We start from the raw sequence: 16,048 nt of genomic DNA, 5'->3' as shown, positions 1-16,048 counted from the left end.
TTGTGAGTTAGGGTATATGGAACCCAGTGAGAGGGGCAGAATGTCCAGGTTTACTGACCTCATCATTATCACACATAATATAATATTTACATATTATATAATATTAAATATGATTATGTTATAAGATTACATTACATAATATTAATATATGATAATGATTACATTACATAATATTATATTAATATATGATAATGATTACATTACATAATATTATATTAATATATGATAATGATTACATTACATAATATTAATATTAATATATGATAATGATTACATTACATAATATTAATATTAATATATGATAATGATTTCATGACATAATATTAATATATGATAATGATTACATGACATAATATTAATATTATTATATATGACAGAACACGTGTAATGTGATGTCAGTCAAGCAGGAAGTATGGGGCGCTGAGGCTGCTGCAGCAAAAACCATCATGATAATAACAACAAACCAAAAACATTTGGAAATAATATTTTAGGAACTAATCCTGTATTAGTCTCCGTAGCGCAGGGATTTGTTTTCTTTCTGCGTCTATGTCAATGTCACACAACAAGAATACAGTAATAACTAATGAAGAAATTACAGTAGAAATGAAACACTACTGACAACAAGATTACGGTAATAACTAATGAAGAAATTACCGTAGAAATGAAACACTACTGACAACAAGATTACGGTAATAACTAATGAAGAAATTACAGTAGAAATGAAACACTACTGACAACAAGATTACAGTAATAACTAATGAAGAAATTACTGTAGAAATGAAACACTACTGACAACAAGATTACGGTAATAACTAATGAAGAAATTACAGTAGAAATGAAACACTACTGACAACAAGATTACAGTAATAACTAAAATGAAGGAATTACTGTAAATAAGAAACACTACTGACTTTTTTTGGGGGGGGGGGGGGGACGTCAGATCCTGGGTTATAACCATTCATTGATTATATATATTGATTATATTCAAAATAACCGTGTCAGGAAAAGTCTGAAATGTGGTGGGTTGTTAGGATACATAAGCGTTTCAAAACTGAGTTAACAACATTTGGACATTTGGAATGTGTTAGTATGTATAACAGTAGTTTCTTACACCCCCCCCCCCCCCCCTCACCGCCCGTTAAAAAAATACATTTTGGAAACATTTCAAAATCTTTCACAACACTCAGATAAACACTTTACAGAAACACACACATTTACAAAGAAGGAAGTCATGCAGAAATGACAATCTTTGTCCTGTACACGGAGTGTGTTTAATTGATCACAATGAGCTTTGTGCTGAGGAACACAGGATGTTGTATTCAGGGGAAATGGGCCCACTGGTGGACCTGTATGTGTATGTGTATGTGTGTGTGTGTGTGCGTGTGTGTGGGTGTGTGTGTGTTGTATTCAGGGGAAACGGACCCACTGGTGGACCTGTATGTGTGTGTGTGTGTGTGGGCGTGTGTGTGGGTGTGTGTGTGTTGTATTCTGGGGAAATGGACCCACTGGTGGACCTGTATGTGTGTGTGTGTGTGTGTGTGTGTGTGTGTGTGTGTGTGGCTCCTGACATGACCTTCAGTGTGTGTCTCAGGCTATACCTAAGTATCCTCCAATTGTAGAAGCAATGACGATTCCCAGAATTACACAGCAAATAATGATCAGAATTTTCTTCTGCACGTTTTAAAAAGAGGAACAAACATCCCAGGCAGCATGTGAAGAGAGGAGGGAAATGTGTTATAGATAAAAACATTTAAACAACAGGTCATTAATAACACAGTACTTAAGATTATTCTCACAGACAGTATTGGAGTGCTACAGGTCAGGTAGAGCAATTTCCACATTCTGTATTCTGTATTCTGCATTCTGTTATTCTGTATTCTTTTATTCTGTATTCTGTATTCTTTTATTCTGTATTCTGCATTCTGTATTCTTTTATTCTGTATTCTGCATTCTGTATTCTTTTATTCTGTATTCTGCATTCTGTATTCTTTTATTCTGTATTCTTTTATTCTGTATTCTGCATTCTGTATTCTGCATTCTGTATTCTGCATTCTGCATTCTGTTATTCTGTATTCTTTTATTCTGTATTCTGCATTCTGTAGTCTTTTATTCTGTATTCTTTTATTCTGTATTCTGCATTCTGTATTCTGCATTCTGTATTCTTTTATTCTGTATTCTGCATTCTGCATTCTGTTATTCTTTTATTCTGTATTCTGCATTCTGTATTCTGCATTCTGTATTCTGCATTCTGCATTCTGTTATTCTGTATTCTTTTATTCTGTATTCTGCATTCTGTATTCTGTATTCTGCATTCTGTATTCTGCATTCTGCATTCTGTTATTCTGTATTCTTTTATTCTGTATTCTGCATTCTGTATTCTGCATTCTGTATTCTGCATTCTGTATTCTTTTATTCTGTATTCTGCATTCTGTATTCTGCATTCTGCATTCTGTATTCTGCATTCTGTATTCTGCATTCTGTATTCTGCATTCTGTATTCATTTATTCTGTATTCTGCATTCTGCATTCTGCATTCTGTAATCTGCATTCTGTATTCTTTTATTCTGTATTCTTTTATTCTGTATTCTGCATTCTGTATTCTGTATTCTGCATTCTGCATTCTGTATTCTGCATTCTGCATTCTGTTATTCTGTATTCTTTTATTCTGTATTCTGTATTCTGTATTCTGCATTCTGTATTCTGCATTCTGCATTCTGTATTCTTTTATTCTGTATTCTTTTATTCTGTATTCTGCATTCTGTATTCTGTATTCTGCATTCTGTATTCTGCATTCTGTATTCTGTATTCTGCATTCTGTATTCTGCATTCTGTATTCTGCATTCTGTATTCTGCATTCTGTATTCTTTTATTCTGCATTCTGTATTCTGCATTCTGTATTCTTTTATTCTGTATTCTTTTATTCTGTATTCTGCATTCTGTATTCTGTATTCTGTATTCTGCATTCTGTATTCTGCATTCTGCATTCTGTTATTCTGCATTCTTTTATTCTGTATTCTGCATTCTGTATTCTGCATTCTGTATTCTGCATTCTGTATTCTGCATTCTGCATTCTGCATTCTGTTATTCTGTATTCTTTTATTCTGTATTCTGCATTCTGTATTCTGCATTCTGTATTCTGCATTCTGTATTCTGCATTCTGCATTCTGTTATTCTGTATTCTTTTATTCTGTATTCTGCATTCTGTATTCTGCATTCTGTATTCTTTTATTCTGTATTCTGCATTCTGTATTCTGCATTCTGTATTCTGCATTCTGCATTCTGTTATTCTGTATTCTTTTATTCTGTATTCTGCATTCTGTATTCTTTTATTCTGTATTCTGCATTCTGTATTCTGCATTCTGTATTCTGCATTCTGTATTCTGCATTCTGTATTCTGCATTCTGCATTCTGTTATTCTGTATTCTTTTATTCTGTATTCTGCATTCTGTATTCTGCATTCTGTATTCTGCATTCTGTATTCTGTATTCTGTTATTCTGCATTCTGTATTCTGCATTCTGTATTCTGCATTCTGTATTCTTTTATTCTGTATTCTGCATTCTGTATTCTGCATTCTGTATTCTGTATTCTGTTATTCTGCATTCTGTATTCTGCATTCTGTATTCTTTTATTCTGTATTCTGCATTCTGTATTCTGCATTCTGTATTCTGTATTCTGTTATTCTGTATTCTGCATTCTGTTATTCTGTATTCTGCATTCTGTATTCTGCATTCTGTATTCTGTTATTCTGTATTCTGCATTCTGTTATTCTGTAGTCTGCATTCTGTATTCTGTTATTCTGTATTCTGCATTCTGTTATTCTGTATTCTGCATTCTGTATTCTGCATTCTGTATTCTGTTATTCTGTATTCTGCATTCTGTTATTCTGCATTCTGTATTCTGTATTCTGTTATTCTGTATTCTGCATTCTGTTATTCTGTATTCTGCATTCTGTATTCTGCATTCTGTATTCTGTTATTCTGTATTCTGCATTCTGTTATTCTGTATTCTGCATTCTGTATTCTGCATTCTGTATTCTGCATTCTGTATTCTGCATTCTGTATTCTGTATTCTGCATTCTGTATTCTGCATTCTGTATTCTGCATTCTGTATTCTGCATTCTGCATTCTGTTATTCTGCATTCTGTATTCTTTTATTCTGTATTCTTTTCTGTATTCTGCATTCTGCATTCTGTATTCTGTATTCTGCATTCTGTATTCTGCATTCTGTATTCTGCATTCTGTATTCTTTTATTCTGTATTCTGCATTCTGTATTCTGCATTCTGTATTCTTTTATTCTGTATTCTGCATTCTGTTATTCTGTATTCTGTATTCTGCATTCTGTATTCTGCATTCTGTTATTCTGTATTCTGCATTCTGTATTCTGCATTCTGTTATTCTGTATTCTGCATTCTGTATTCTTTTATTCTGTATTCTGTATTCTGCATTCTGTATTCTGTATTCTGCATTCTGTATTCTGCATTCTGTATTCTGCATTCTGTATTCTTTTATTCTGTATTCTGCATTCTGTATTCTGCATTCTGTTATTCTGTATTCTTTTATTCTGTATTCTGCATTCTGCATTCTGTATTCTGTATTCTGTATTCTTTTATTATTTTATTCTGTATTCTGTATTCTGCATTCTGTATTCTGTATTCTGCATTCTGTATTCTGCATTCTGTATTCTGCATTCTGTATTCTTTTATTCTGTATTCTGTATTCTGCATTCTGTTATTCTGTATTCTTTTATTCTGTATTCTGCATTCTGTATTCTGCATTCTGTATTCTGCATTCTGTAGTCTTTTATTCTGTATTCTTTTATTCTGTATTCTGCATTCTGTATTCTGTATTCTGTATTCTTTTATTCTTTTATTCTGTATTCTTTTATTCTGTATTCTGCATTCTGTATTCTGTATTCTGTATTCTTTTATTCTGCATTCTGTATTCTGTATTCTTTTATTCTGTAGTCTTTTATTCTGTATTCTGTATTCTGCATTCTGTATTCTGTATTCTGCATTCTGTATTCTGTATTCTGCATTCTGTATTCTTTTATTCTGTATTCTTTTATTCTGTATTCTTTTATTCTGTATTCTGCATTCTGCATTCTGTATTCTGTATTCTGTTATTCTGTATTCTGCATTCTGTATTCTGCATTCTGTATTCTGCATTCTGTATTCTGCATTCTGTATTCTGCATTCTGTATTCTGCATTCTGTAGTCTTTTATTCTGTATTCTTTTATTCTGTATTCTGCATTCTGTAGTATTTTATTCTGTATTCTTTTATTCTGTATTCTGCATTATTTTATTCTGTATTCTGCATTCTGTATTCTGCATTCTGTATTCTGCATTCTGTAGTCTTTTATTCTGTATTCTTTTATTCTGTATTCTGCATTCTGTATTCTGTATTCTGCATTCTGTATTCTGCATTCTGCATTCTGTATTCTGTATTCTGTATTCTTTTATTCTGTATTCTTTTATTCTGTATTCTTTTATTCTGCATTCTGCATTCTGTATTCTGCATTCTGTATTCTGTATTCTGTATTCTTTTATTCTGCATTCTGCATTCTGTATTCTTTTATTCTGTATTCTTTTATTCTGTATTCTTTTATTCTGCATTCTGCATTCTGTATTCTGTATTCTGCATTCTGTATTCTGTATTCTGCATTCTGTATTCTGTATTCTGTATTCTTTTATTCTGTATTCTGCATTCTGTATTCTGCATTCTGTATTCTGCATTCTGTATTCTTTTATTCTGCATTCTGCATTCTGTATTCTGTATTCTTTTATTCTGTATTCTTTTATTCTGTATTCTTTTATTCTGCATTCTGCATTCTGTATTCTGTATTCTGTATTCTGCATTCTGTATTCTGTATTCTGCATACTGTATTCTGTATTCTGTATTCTTTTATTCTGTATTCTGTATTCTGTATTCTGTATTCTGCATTCTGTATTCTGCATTCTGTATTCTGTATTCTGTATTCTTTTATTCTGCATTCTGTATTCTGTATTCTGTATTCTGTAGTCTTTTATTCTGTATTCTGTATTCTGTAGTCTTTTATTCTGTATTCTTTTATTCTGTATTCTGCATTATTTTATTCTGTATTCTGTATTCTGTAGTCTTTTATTCTGTATTATTTTATTCTGTATTCTGCATTATTTTATTCTGTATTCTGCATTCTGAATTCTGTCCCATTCCGCTTTGGTCTATATTATCTGTTTAAATACAGGGTTTCTCTGAAAACAGAAGCCATACACAGTACACAGTACACAGTACACAGTGCACCGTACACAGTGACCAGTACACAGTACACAGTACACAGTACACAGTGCACAGTGCACATTACACAGTGCACCGTACACAGTGCACAAAACACAGTACACAGTACACAGTACACAGTGACCAGTACACAGTGACCAGTGACCAGTACACAGTGACCAGTGACCAGTACACAGTACACAGTACACAGTGCACAGTGCACATTACACAGTGCACCGTACACAGTGCACAGTACACAGTACACAGTGCACAGTGCACAGTACACAGTGCACAGTACACAGTACACAGTGCACAGTGCACATTACACAGTGCACCGTACACAGTACACAGTACACAGTGCACAGTACACAGTGCACAGTACACAGTACACAGTGCACAGTGCACAGTACACAGTACACAGTGCACAGTACACAGTACACAGTGCACAGTACACAGTACACAGTGCACAGTACAGTCAGTAGTTGATTGTGGTCATAGATAATGATTCATACACTGCACAGTACTTCTGCATGCAAAACATCTCCTTCAAAACATCTCCTTCAACAACACAGCAGCCCTCATACAACATGAGTGGGTCACGTGTAGGGTGATGGCGTGAGGACACACGTGTAGGGTGATGGCGTGAGGACACACGTGTAGGGTGATGGCGTGAGGACACACGTGTAGGGGGATGGCGTGCAGACACACGTGTAGGGTGATGGCGTGAGGACGCACGTGTAGGGTGATGGCGTGCAGACACACGTGTAGGTGGATGGCGTGAGGACACACGTGTAGGGTGATGGCGTGAGGACACACGTGTAGGGTGATGGCGTGAGGACACACGTGTATGGTGATGGCGTGAGGACACACGTGTAGGGGGATGGCGTGCAGACACACGTGTAGGGTGATGGTGTGAGGACACACGTGTAGGGGGATGGCGTGCAGACACACGTGTAGGGTGATGGTGTGAGAACACACGTGTAGGGTGATGGCGTGCAGACACACGTGTAGGTGGATGGCGTGAGGACACACGTGTAGGGTGATGGCGTGAGGACACACATGTAGGGTGATGGCGTGAGGACACACGTGTAGGGTGATGGCGTGAGGACACACGTGTAGGGGGATGGCGTGCAGACACACGTGTAGGGTGATGGCGTGAGGACACACGTGTAGGGGGATGGCGTGCAGACACACGTGTAGGGTGATGGCGTGAGGACACACGTGTAGGGTGATGGCATGAGGACACACGTGTAGGGTGATGGCGTGAGGACACACGTGTAGGGTGATGGCGTGAGGACACACGTGTAGGGTGATGGCGTGAGGACACACGTGTAGGGTGATGGCGTGAGGACACACGTGTAGGGTGATGGCGTGCGGACACACGTGTAGGGTGATGGCGTGAGGACACACGTGTAGGGTGATGGCGTGCGGACACACGTGTAGGATGATGGCGTGCGGACACACGTGTAGGGTGATGGCGTGCGGACACACGTGTAGGGTGATGGCGTGCGGACACACGTGTAGGGTGATGGCGTGCGGACACACGTGTAGGGTGATGGCGTGCGGACACACGTGTAGGGTGATGGCGTGCGGACACACGTGTAGGGGGATGGCGTGAGGACACACGTGTAGGGTGATGGCGTGAGGACACACGTGTAGGGGGATGGCGTGAGGACACACGTGTAGGGTGATGGCGTGAGGACACACGTGTAGGGTGATGGCGTGCGGACACACGTGTAGGGTGATGGCGTACGAACACAGACAGGTCAATAATATCTGGTATTAACACTTATAAAAAAAAGCAACTAGCAGCCCATTTCATGTACGGGTGGTCCCAGGAATCAAACCCACTATCCTGCCGTTGGTAGTTTCATTGAGATCTATCAATAGTGTCCATGGGATTTCTATGGATGTGGCCATGCTCAACATGAAGTAGTAGCAGAACCTGTGTTCTTCACTATTTACAAAATAAACAAAAGTAAAAAATGTTTTTTTAAAAAAAGTAACACAATAACAATAACGAGGCTATGTACAGGGGGTACCGGTACCCGAGTCAATGTGCCGGGGGGTACAGAACCGGTCTGCCCAGTAACTATGTGTTCCAGCTCTTCACTATTTGACTTCTTTTATCCATGGTGGGTGAAGCTAGAGTGTGGAAGAAGAGTGTGGAAGACTTGGAGCCATCCTCCAGGGAGGTGCCAAGGCCCTAAACCAGGCCTCTCTCAGCCCAGAGGGGTGACCCAGCCTCAGGCCAAGGTCTGGATGTTGGTGATTCCCCTAACTGAGCCCGACAGCCAGAGATATGACGAGGATGGTCAGAGAGACAGCAAGGCAAACCCCTATCAGGATCCGCTTCTGCACGGGAAGACGGAGAGGGAGGAGAGAGAGAGAGACATGGATGGGATGGAGTAGTGGAGAGAGAGAGAGATGAAAACAGCTACCCAGAGAGAGAGGAGACCAGCTACCCAGAGAGAGAGAGAGAGAGACAGAGAGAGAGACAGAGAGAGAGAGAGAGAAACTGAAAAATTGATAAACTCCCATATCTACTGGGTGAAATTCCACAGTGTGCCATCACAGCAGCAAGATTTGTGACCTGTTGCCACGAGAAAAGGGCAACCAGTGAAGAACAAACACCATTGTAAATACAACCCATATTTATGCTTATTTATTTTATCTTGTGTCCTTTAACCATTTGTACATTGTTAAAACACTGTATATATATATATATAATATGACATTTGTAATTTCTTTATTGTTTTGAAACCTCTGTAAGTGTAATGTTTACTGTTAATTTTTATTGTTTATTTCACTTTATATATTCACTTTATATATTATCTACCTCACTTGCTTTGGCAATGTTAACACATGTTTCCCATGCCAATAAAGCCCTTGAATTGAATTGAATTGAATTGAGAGAGAGAGAGAGAGAGAGAGAGAGAGAGAGAGAGAGAGAGAGAGAGAGAGAGAGAGAGAGAGAGAGAGAGAGAGAGAGAGAGAGAGAGAGAGAGAGAGAGAGAGAGAGAGAGACAGACATGGATGGGAGGAATGGAAGGAAAAAGCGAAGGAAACCTCCAGCTACTCACTTAATGTCTGCTCCTAATTCTGAAGAGACTTTAACTGTCTCACGTGATGCCATGTTGACATAAAAAGCGAATTGTTTGGGGTGAAATCAGGGAGTATTGGGGACAGTGCCTTTACCAACCAGGAGAGGGCAGTGGGCCCTCAAACTGAGTCCAACTAGAGCTTCCTACATGCTGGGTAAAGGCAGAGGGGTGATGACAAACCACCTGAAGGCAAGTCAGGGAAGTTGGTTAATTCAGTCAGTCACATAACCTAAAATGAGGAGGATTCTGTGATACACTACATCAACTGCATAGTCCAGTCTCTACTTTCACTTCAACGCAGGCAGGCACGGTGAAATACATTCACAAAGCATGCTACAAAATACATTGTGTGTGAGAGAGAGAACACAAACTGATCTGAAGACAGAGCTATAACTCATTCCATACGGTCCATCCATCAGCTCCAGGGTGTGTGTGTGTGTGTGTGTGTGTGTGTGTGTGAGAGACTCACCCGCCGGGCTTTACTCTGGTATTTAACAGCCTTCTTAGTGTCTGACACGGCCCTCTCCACATAGTCCACTGAATGCTCCACATTGTACTCTATACGGTCTATCATCTCCCCCTGAGAGAGGGGGGAGGGAGGAACGGGCACCACAGCAGAGGGATAGGAGGGGGAGGGACACGACAGATGGAGGGGGGAGGGACACAACAGAGGGAAGGGGGAGGGACACAACAGAGGGAAGGGGGAGGGACACGACAGAGGGAGGAGGGACACAACAGAGGGAGGGGGGGAGGGACACAACAGAGGGAGGGGGGAGGGACACAACAGAGGGGGGAGGGACACAACAGAGGGAGGGAGGGACACAACAGAGGGAGGGAGGGACACAACAGAGGGAGGGGGAGACACAACAGAGGGAGGGAGGGACACAACAGAGGGAGGGAGGGACACAACAGAGGGAGTTTGAGACAACAGAGGGAGGGAGGGAGAGACACAACAGAGGGAGGGAGGGAGAGACACAACAGAGGGAGGGAGGGAGGGACACAACAAAGGGAGGGAGGGACACAACAGAGGGAGGGAGAGACACAACAGAGGGAGGGAGGGACACAACAGAGGGAGGGAGGAACACAACAGAGGGGGGAGGAAGGGACACAACAGAGGGAGGGAGGGACACAACAGAGGAAGGGAGGGACACAACAGAGGAAGGGAGGGACACAACAGAGGGAGGGAGGGACACAACAGAGGAAGGGAGGGACACAACAGAGGGAGGGAGGGACACAACAGAGGGAGGGAGGGACACAACAGAGGGAGGGAGGGACACAACAGAGGAAGGGAGGGACACAACAGAGGGAGGGAGGGACACAACAGAGGAAGGGACGGACAACAGATGGGGAAACAGGTAGGGACAGAGAGGAGGAGGAGGAGGACGGAAACATGGTAGGAAGGAGGATATAGAGGAAGAGAGGGAAGAGAAGACAGACAGGAGAAAAGGAAGAGAGGGAAGAGTAGACAGACAGGAGAAAAGGAAGAGAGGGAGGGCTGTATGAGAGTATGTCCATAGACTGTCTGTTGTTGGGTCTCACCCTGTGGCCGCCCTTCTGCATGCTGACGGCAGCCTTGTAGTTGTCTCTGGCCTGTTCCACATAGTCCTGGGTGTTACACACGTTCTGCTCAATGTTGTTCACCAGCTCCCCCTTTTGGACAAAGCAGAAAACACACCTGAAGAGGTACAGTTGAAGTCGGAAGTTTAAATACACTTAGATTGGAGTCATTCAAACTAATTTCTCAACCACTCCACAAATTTCTTGTTAACAAACTATAGTTTTGGCAAGTCGGTTAGAACATCTACTTTGTGCATGACAAGTAATTTTTCCAACAATTGTTTACAGACAGATTATTTCACTTATAATTCACTGTATCACAATTCCAGGGGTCAAAAGTTTACATAGACTAAGTTGACTGTGCCTTTAAACAACTTGGAAATTTCCAGAAAATTATGTCATGGCTTTAGACACTTCTGTTAGGCTAATTGACATCATTTGAGTCAATTGGAGGTGTACCTGTGGATGTAGTTCAAGACCTACCTTCAAACTCAGTGCCTCTTTGCTTGACATCATGGGAAAATCAAAAGAAATCAGCTAAGACCTCAGAAAAAATATTGTAGACCTCCACAAGTTTGGTTCATCCTTGGGAGCAATTTCCAAACGCCTGAAGGTACCAAGTTCATCTGTACAAACAATAGTACGCAAGTATAAACACCATGGGACCACGCAGCCGTCATACCGCTCAGGAAGGAGACGCGTTCTGTCTCCTAGAGATGAACGTACTTTGGTGCGAAAAGTGCAAATCAATTCCAGAACAACAGCAAAGGACCTTGTGAAGATGCTGAAGGAAACAGGTACAAAAGTATCAATATCCACAGTAAAACGAGTCCTATATCGACATAACCTGAAAGGCCCCTCAGCAAGGAAGAAAATAGATGGCATCATGAAGTAGGAAAATTATGTGGATATTTTGAAGTAACATCTCAAGACATCAGTCAGGAAGTTAAAGCTTGGTCGCAAATGGGTCTTCCAAATGGACAATGACTCCAAGCATACTTCCAAAGTTGTGGCAAAATGGCTTAAGGACAACAAAGTCAAGGTATTGGAGTGGCCATCACAAAGCCCTGACCTTAATCCCATAGAAAATGTGTGGGCAGAACTGACTCAGTTACACCAGCTCTGTCAGGAAGAATGGGCCAAAATTCACCCAACTTATTGTGGGAAGCTTGTGGAAGGCTACCCAAAACATTTGACCCAAGTTAAACAATTCAAAGGCCATGCTACCAAATTTTAATTGAGTGTATGTAAACTTCTGACCTACTGGGAATGTGATGAAAGAAATAAAAGCTACCATTATTCTGACATTTCACATTCTTAAAATAAAGTGGTGATCCTAACTGACCTAAGACAGGGAATTGTTACTAGGATTAAATGTCAGGAATTGTGAAAAACTGAGTTTAAATGTATTTGGCTAAGGTGAATGTAAACTTCCAACTTCAACTGTACATCTGCATTGTATTACACAAAATGCCAAACAGGTCATTTTGAATGTAATTAAATAGATACAAATGAAGTACTATTGCAACTGAAAGCTAGCACGTAACAGAATATAAACACACATGCATCTACTGACGTGTACGCACGCACACACACACACCCACCCACCCACCCACCCACACACCCACACACACACACACACACACACACACACCATTTTACATCCAGTTTAATTTGAACAAAGCCTCATTCAACAGGGCAAGTTATTCAAAGTGAAGTTTTGGCCACTTGAATAATCTTACAGCCTTTTTTTAATCTCCATATTCTCAAAATTCCATCAATTAAATCCCCAACGGCCAACACACACTTCAACTTACAATACCAACTGTGTACTGACTGCACACATCAAGTGAAGAATTACAAGTGAATTACCTTGGGAGGTTAGTGGGATGCCCATACTCTCAGTGCTGTGCTCAGAGCCTGTTATGTTGGGGGGGAAAAGGAGAGAGAATAGAGGAAAAAGAGGGAGGGAAGGACAGAAAGGTAGGGGAGGGATGACAGAGGGAGGAGAAGCAGAGAGACAACGACAGAGAGCCCGACAGAAGAGGGAAAAAAACTGGAATAGAAGGAAGCATAGTCTAGACTGATGTAGAGCCCAGGGTTAATTAATGAATTAGCCAAGCAGTAGTCTCATCAATTATTCAATCACACTTGTTCATTACAGCACCAACACACTCATATTTTATATGATCACACACACACACACACACACACACACACACACACACACACACACACACACACACACACACACACACACACACACTAATCCCCAGGGATTCAGCCCCCCACAGTCCAGTAGACACAGAGAGAGACTGATCCCACACTGTTCTGTATAGTACACACTGTTGCAAATAGCACAATCTACCACTATATACCACCATCTAGCAGTATCGACCTCTATCTACCATTATCTAGCACCATCTACCTCTATATACCATTACCTAGCACCATCTAGCAGTATCCACTGCTACCTAGCACCATCTAGCAGTATCTACCACCATCTAGCACCATCTACCTCTATCTACCATTATCTAGCACCATCTAAGAGTATCTACCACTATCTAGCACCATCTAGCAGTATCTACCTCTATCTAGCTGTATATACCAACATCTAGCAGTATCTACCACCATCTACCTCTATCTACCATTATCTAGCACCATCTAGCAGTAGCTACCACTATCTAGCACCATATAGCAGTATCTACCTCAATCTACCATTATCTAGCACCATCTAGCAGTATCTACCACCATCTACCTCTATCTACCATTATCTAGCACCATCTAGCAGTATCTACCACCATCTACCTCTATCTACCATTATCTAGCACCATCTAGCAGTATCTACCACCATTTACCTCTATCTACCACCATCTAGCACCATCTAGCAGTATCTACCACCATCTACCTCTATCTACCATTATCTAGCACCATCTACCTCTATCTACCATTATCTACCTCTATCTACCACCATCTAGCAGTATCTACCATTATCTATCACCATCTAGCAGTATCTACCATTATCTAGCACCATCTAAGAGTATCTACCACTATCTAGCTGTATCTACCAACATCTAGCAGTATCTACCACCATCTACCTCTATCTACCATTATCTAGCACCATCTAGCAGTATCTACCACTATCTAGCACCATCTAGCAGTATCTACCTCTATCTACCATTATCTAGCACCATCTAGCAGTATCTACCACTATCTAGCAGTATCTACCAACATCTAGCACCACCTACCTCTATCTACCATTATCTAGCACCATCTAGCAGTATCTACCACTATCTAGCAGTATCTATCAACATCTAGCAGTATCTACCAACATCTAGCACCATCTACCACTATCTACCATTATCTAGCATCATCTAGCACTATCTAGCATCATCTACCGCTATCTAGCACCATCTAGCAGTATCTACCGCTATCTACCCCTATCTAGCAGTATCTACCAGTATCTACCAGTATCTACCGCTATCTAGCAGTATCTACCAGTATCTACCACCGTGTGGCTCGGTCGGTAGAGCATGGCGACTGCGACGCTAGAGTTGTGGGATCCGTTACCACGGGGGACCAGTACGGAAAATCTATGCACTCACTATGCACTCACTATGCACTCACTATGCACTCACTATGCACTCACTATGCAAGTCGCTCTGGATAAGAGAGAGTCAGCTAAATGACAATCATGTAAATCTACCACTGAAGCTTTCCCACAGTTTCCTGTACTGTCCTTCAGCCAATCTAAATGCAGGTCAATTTAATGAGGTGCTACCTTTGTTGGAGAGACAGCTTTTAAAACATGAAATGTAGTGTTACTGGTTTAAAAATATATATATATTTATTTTATTTTGCCGTTATTTTACCAGGTAAGTTGACTGAGAACACATTCTCATTTACAGCAACGACCTGCGGAATAGTTACAGGGGAGAGGAGGGGGATGAATGAGCCAATTGTAAATGGGGGATTATTAGGTGACCGTGATGGTTTGAGGGCCAGATTGGGAATTTAGCCAGGACACCGGGGTTAAAACCCCTACTCTTACGATAAGTGCCACGGGATCTTTAATGTACCCAGAGTCAGGAAACCCGTTTATGTCCCATCCGAAAGACGGCACCCTACACAGGGCAGTGTCCCCAATCACTGCCCTGGGCCATTGGGATGTTTTTTTTAGACCAGAGGAAAGGGTGCCTCCTTCTGGCCCTCCAACACCTCTTCCAGCAGCATCTGGTCTCCCATCTAGTGACCGACAGGACCATCCCTGCTTCGCTTCAGAAGCAAGTCAGCAGTGGGATGCAGGGTGGTATGCTGCTGGCATTGGTCTGGGAACAGACCGATATAGTGTTGCTATATGTGTGATAAAACACCAATCTATCCACTGTGAGGCCATATGCCCATGGAAACAGAGCTCAATGCTGGACCTGTTGGCTTCCTCAGCCCCTCTGTCCCAGTCTATGCCCAGGGGAAGTGAGGGGGTGGTGGGGTGCATGGCTAGGCGAGGCTGGGGTCTGGCTAGTCGCTAGGCCTCACCTGGCTCTCCACCAGCATGGCCATGTCCATGAACATGTCATGTAGCTCACGGATGCTGTTCTCCAGCTTGATGATCTCAGTGTGACGAGTCTCGATCTCGTTCATCGCCTGCTGGGTGATGTTGGAGTCCATGACGATCTGAAGGATCAGGGGTGAGAGGATGAGAGAGAGAGAGAGATAGGGTAAGAGAGAGAGAGGGAGAGAGAGAGACACATTAGATACAGCCATCTGCTCCATTTTCCTCTAAAAGACAGCTCTGTCTGGAATAATTATTCCAACGTTCTCCCAGGTGACAGAGAGCTGGCTAGCATGCCGATAAACAGCCGGTGCACCCTCTCCTCTCCTCCCCTACCCTACCCTGCCCTCTCCTCTCCTCCCCTACCCTGCCCTCTCCTCTCCTCCCCTACCCTGCCCTCTCCTCCCCTACCCTGCCCTCTCCTGTCCTGTCCTCTCCTCCCTTACCCTCTCCTTTCGTGTTCTCTACTCCCCTCTCCTGTCCTCTCCTCCCTTACCCTCAGGGCTGAGAGTACAGCCTGGCTACCCACCACAATACATGAGGAATGAGAGTACAGCCTGGCTACCCACCACAATACATGAG

At 41.6% G+C, this 16,048-nt stretch overlaps 1 protein-coding gene across 3 annotated transcripts in view; it reads right to left on the bottom strand.

Moving 5' to 3' along the window:
• Positions 1–1,363: 1,363 nt before the first annotated feature.
• LOC139385891 (syntaxin-1A-like) overlaps positions 1,364–16,048 on the bottom strand; it is a 198,912-nt gene continuing 184,227 nt past the window's right edge. The window contains exons 8-11 of one of the 3 annotated variants that reach the window (XM_071131180.1): positions 15,451–15,588; positions 10,897–11,007; positions 8,695–8,714; positions 8,426–8,608 (exon numbers count right to left, since the gene is read on the bottom strand). In XM_071131180.1, coding sequence (XP_070987281.1) covers positions 8,596–8,608; positions 8,695–8,714; positions 10,897–11,007; positions 15,451–15,588 — 282 coding nt within the window. In that variant the 3' untranslated portion in view covers positions 8,426–8,595. Of the gene's footprint in view, positions 1,672–5,929; positions 8,609–8,694; positions 8,715–9,826; positions 9,938–10,896; positions 11,008–15,450; positions 15,589–16,048 lie in introns of those variants that run through there. The other 2 variants (XM_071131178.1, XM_071131179.1) reach the window with 2 other exon arrangements.

This window comes from Oncorhynchus clarkii, chromosome 27 (assembly GCF_045791955.1).
Source record: "Oncorhynchus clarkii lewisi isolate Uvic-CL-2024 chromosome 27, UVic_Ocla_1.0, whole genome shotgun sequence".
In the NCBI taxonomy this organism is placed as follows: Eukaryota; Metazoa; Chordata; class Actinopteri; order Salmoniformes; family Salmonidae; genus Oncorhynchus; species Oncorhynchus clarkii.
Note: the sequence above shows the minus strand (reverse complement) of the source record. Positions and strands in the feature narration are given on the sequence as shown.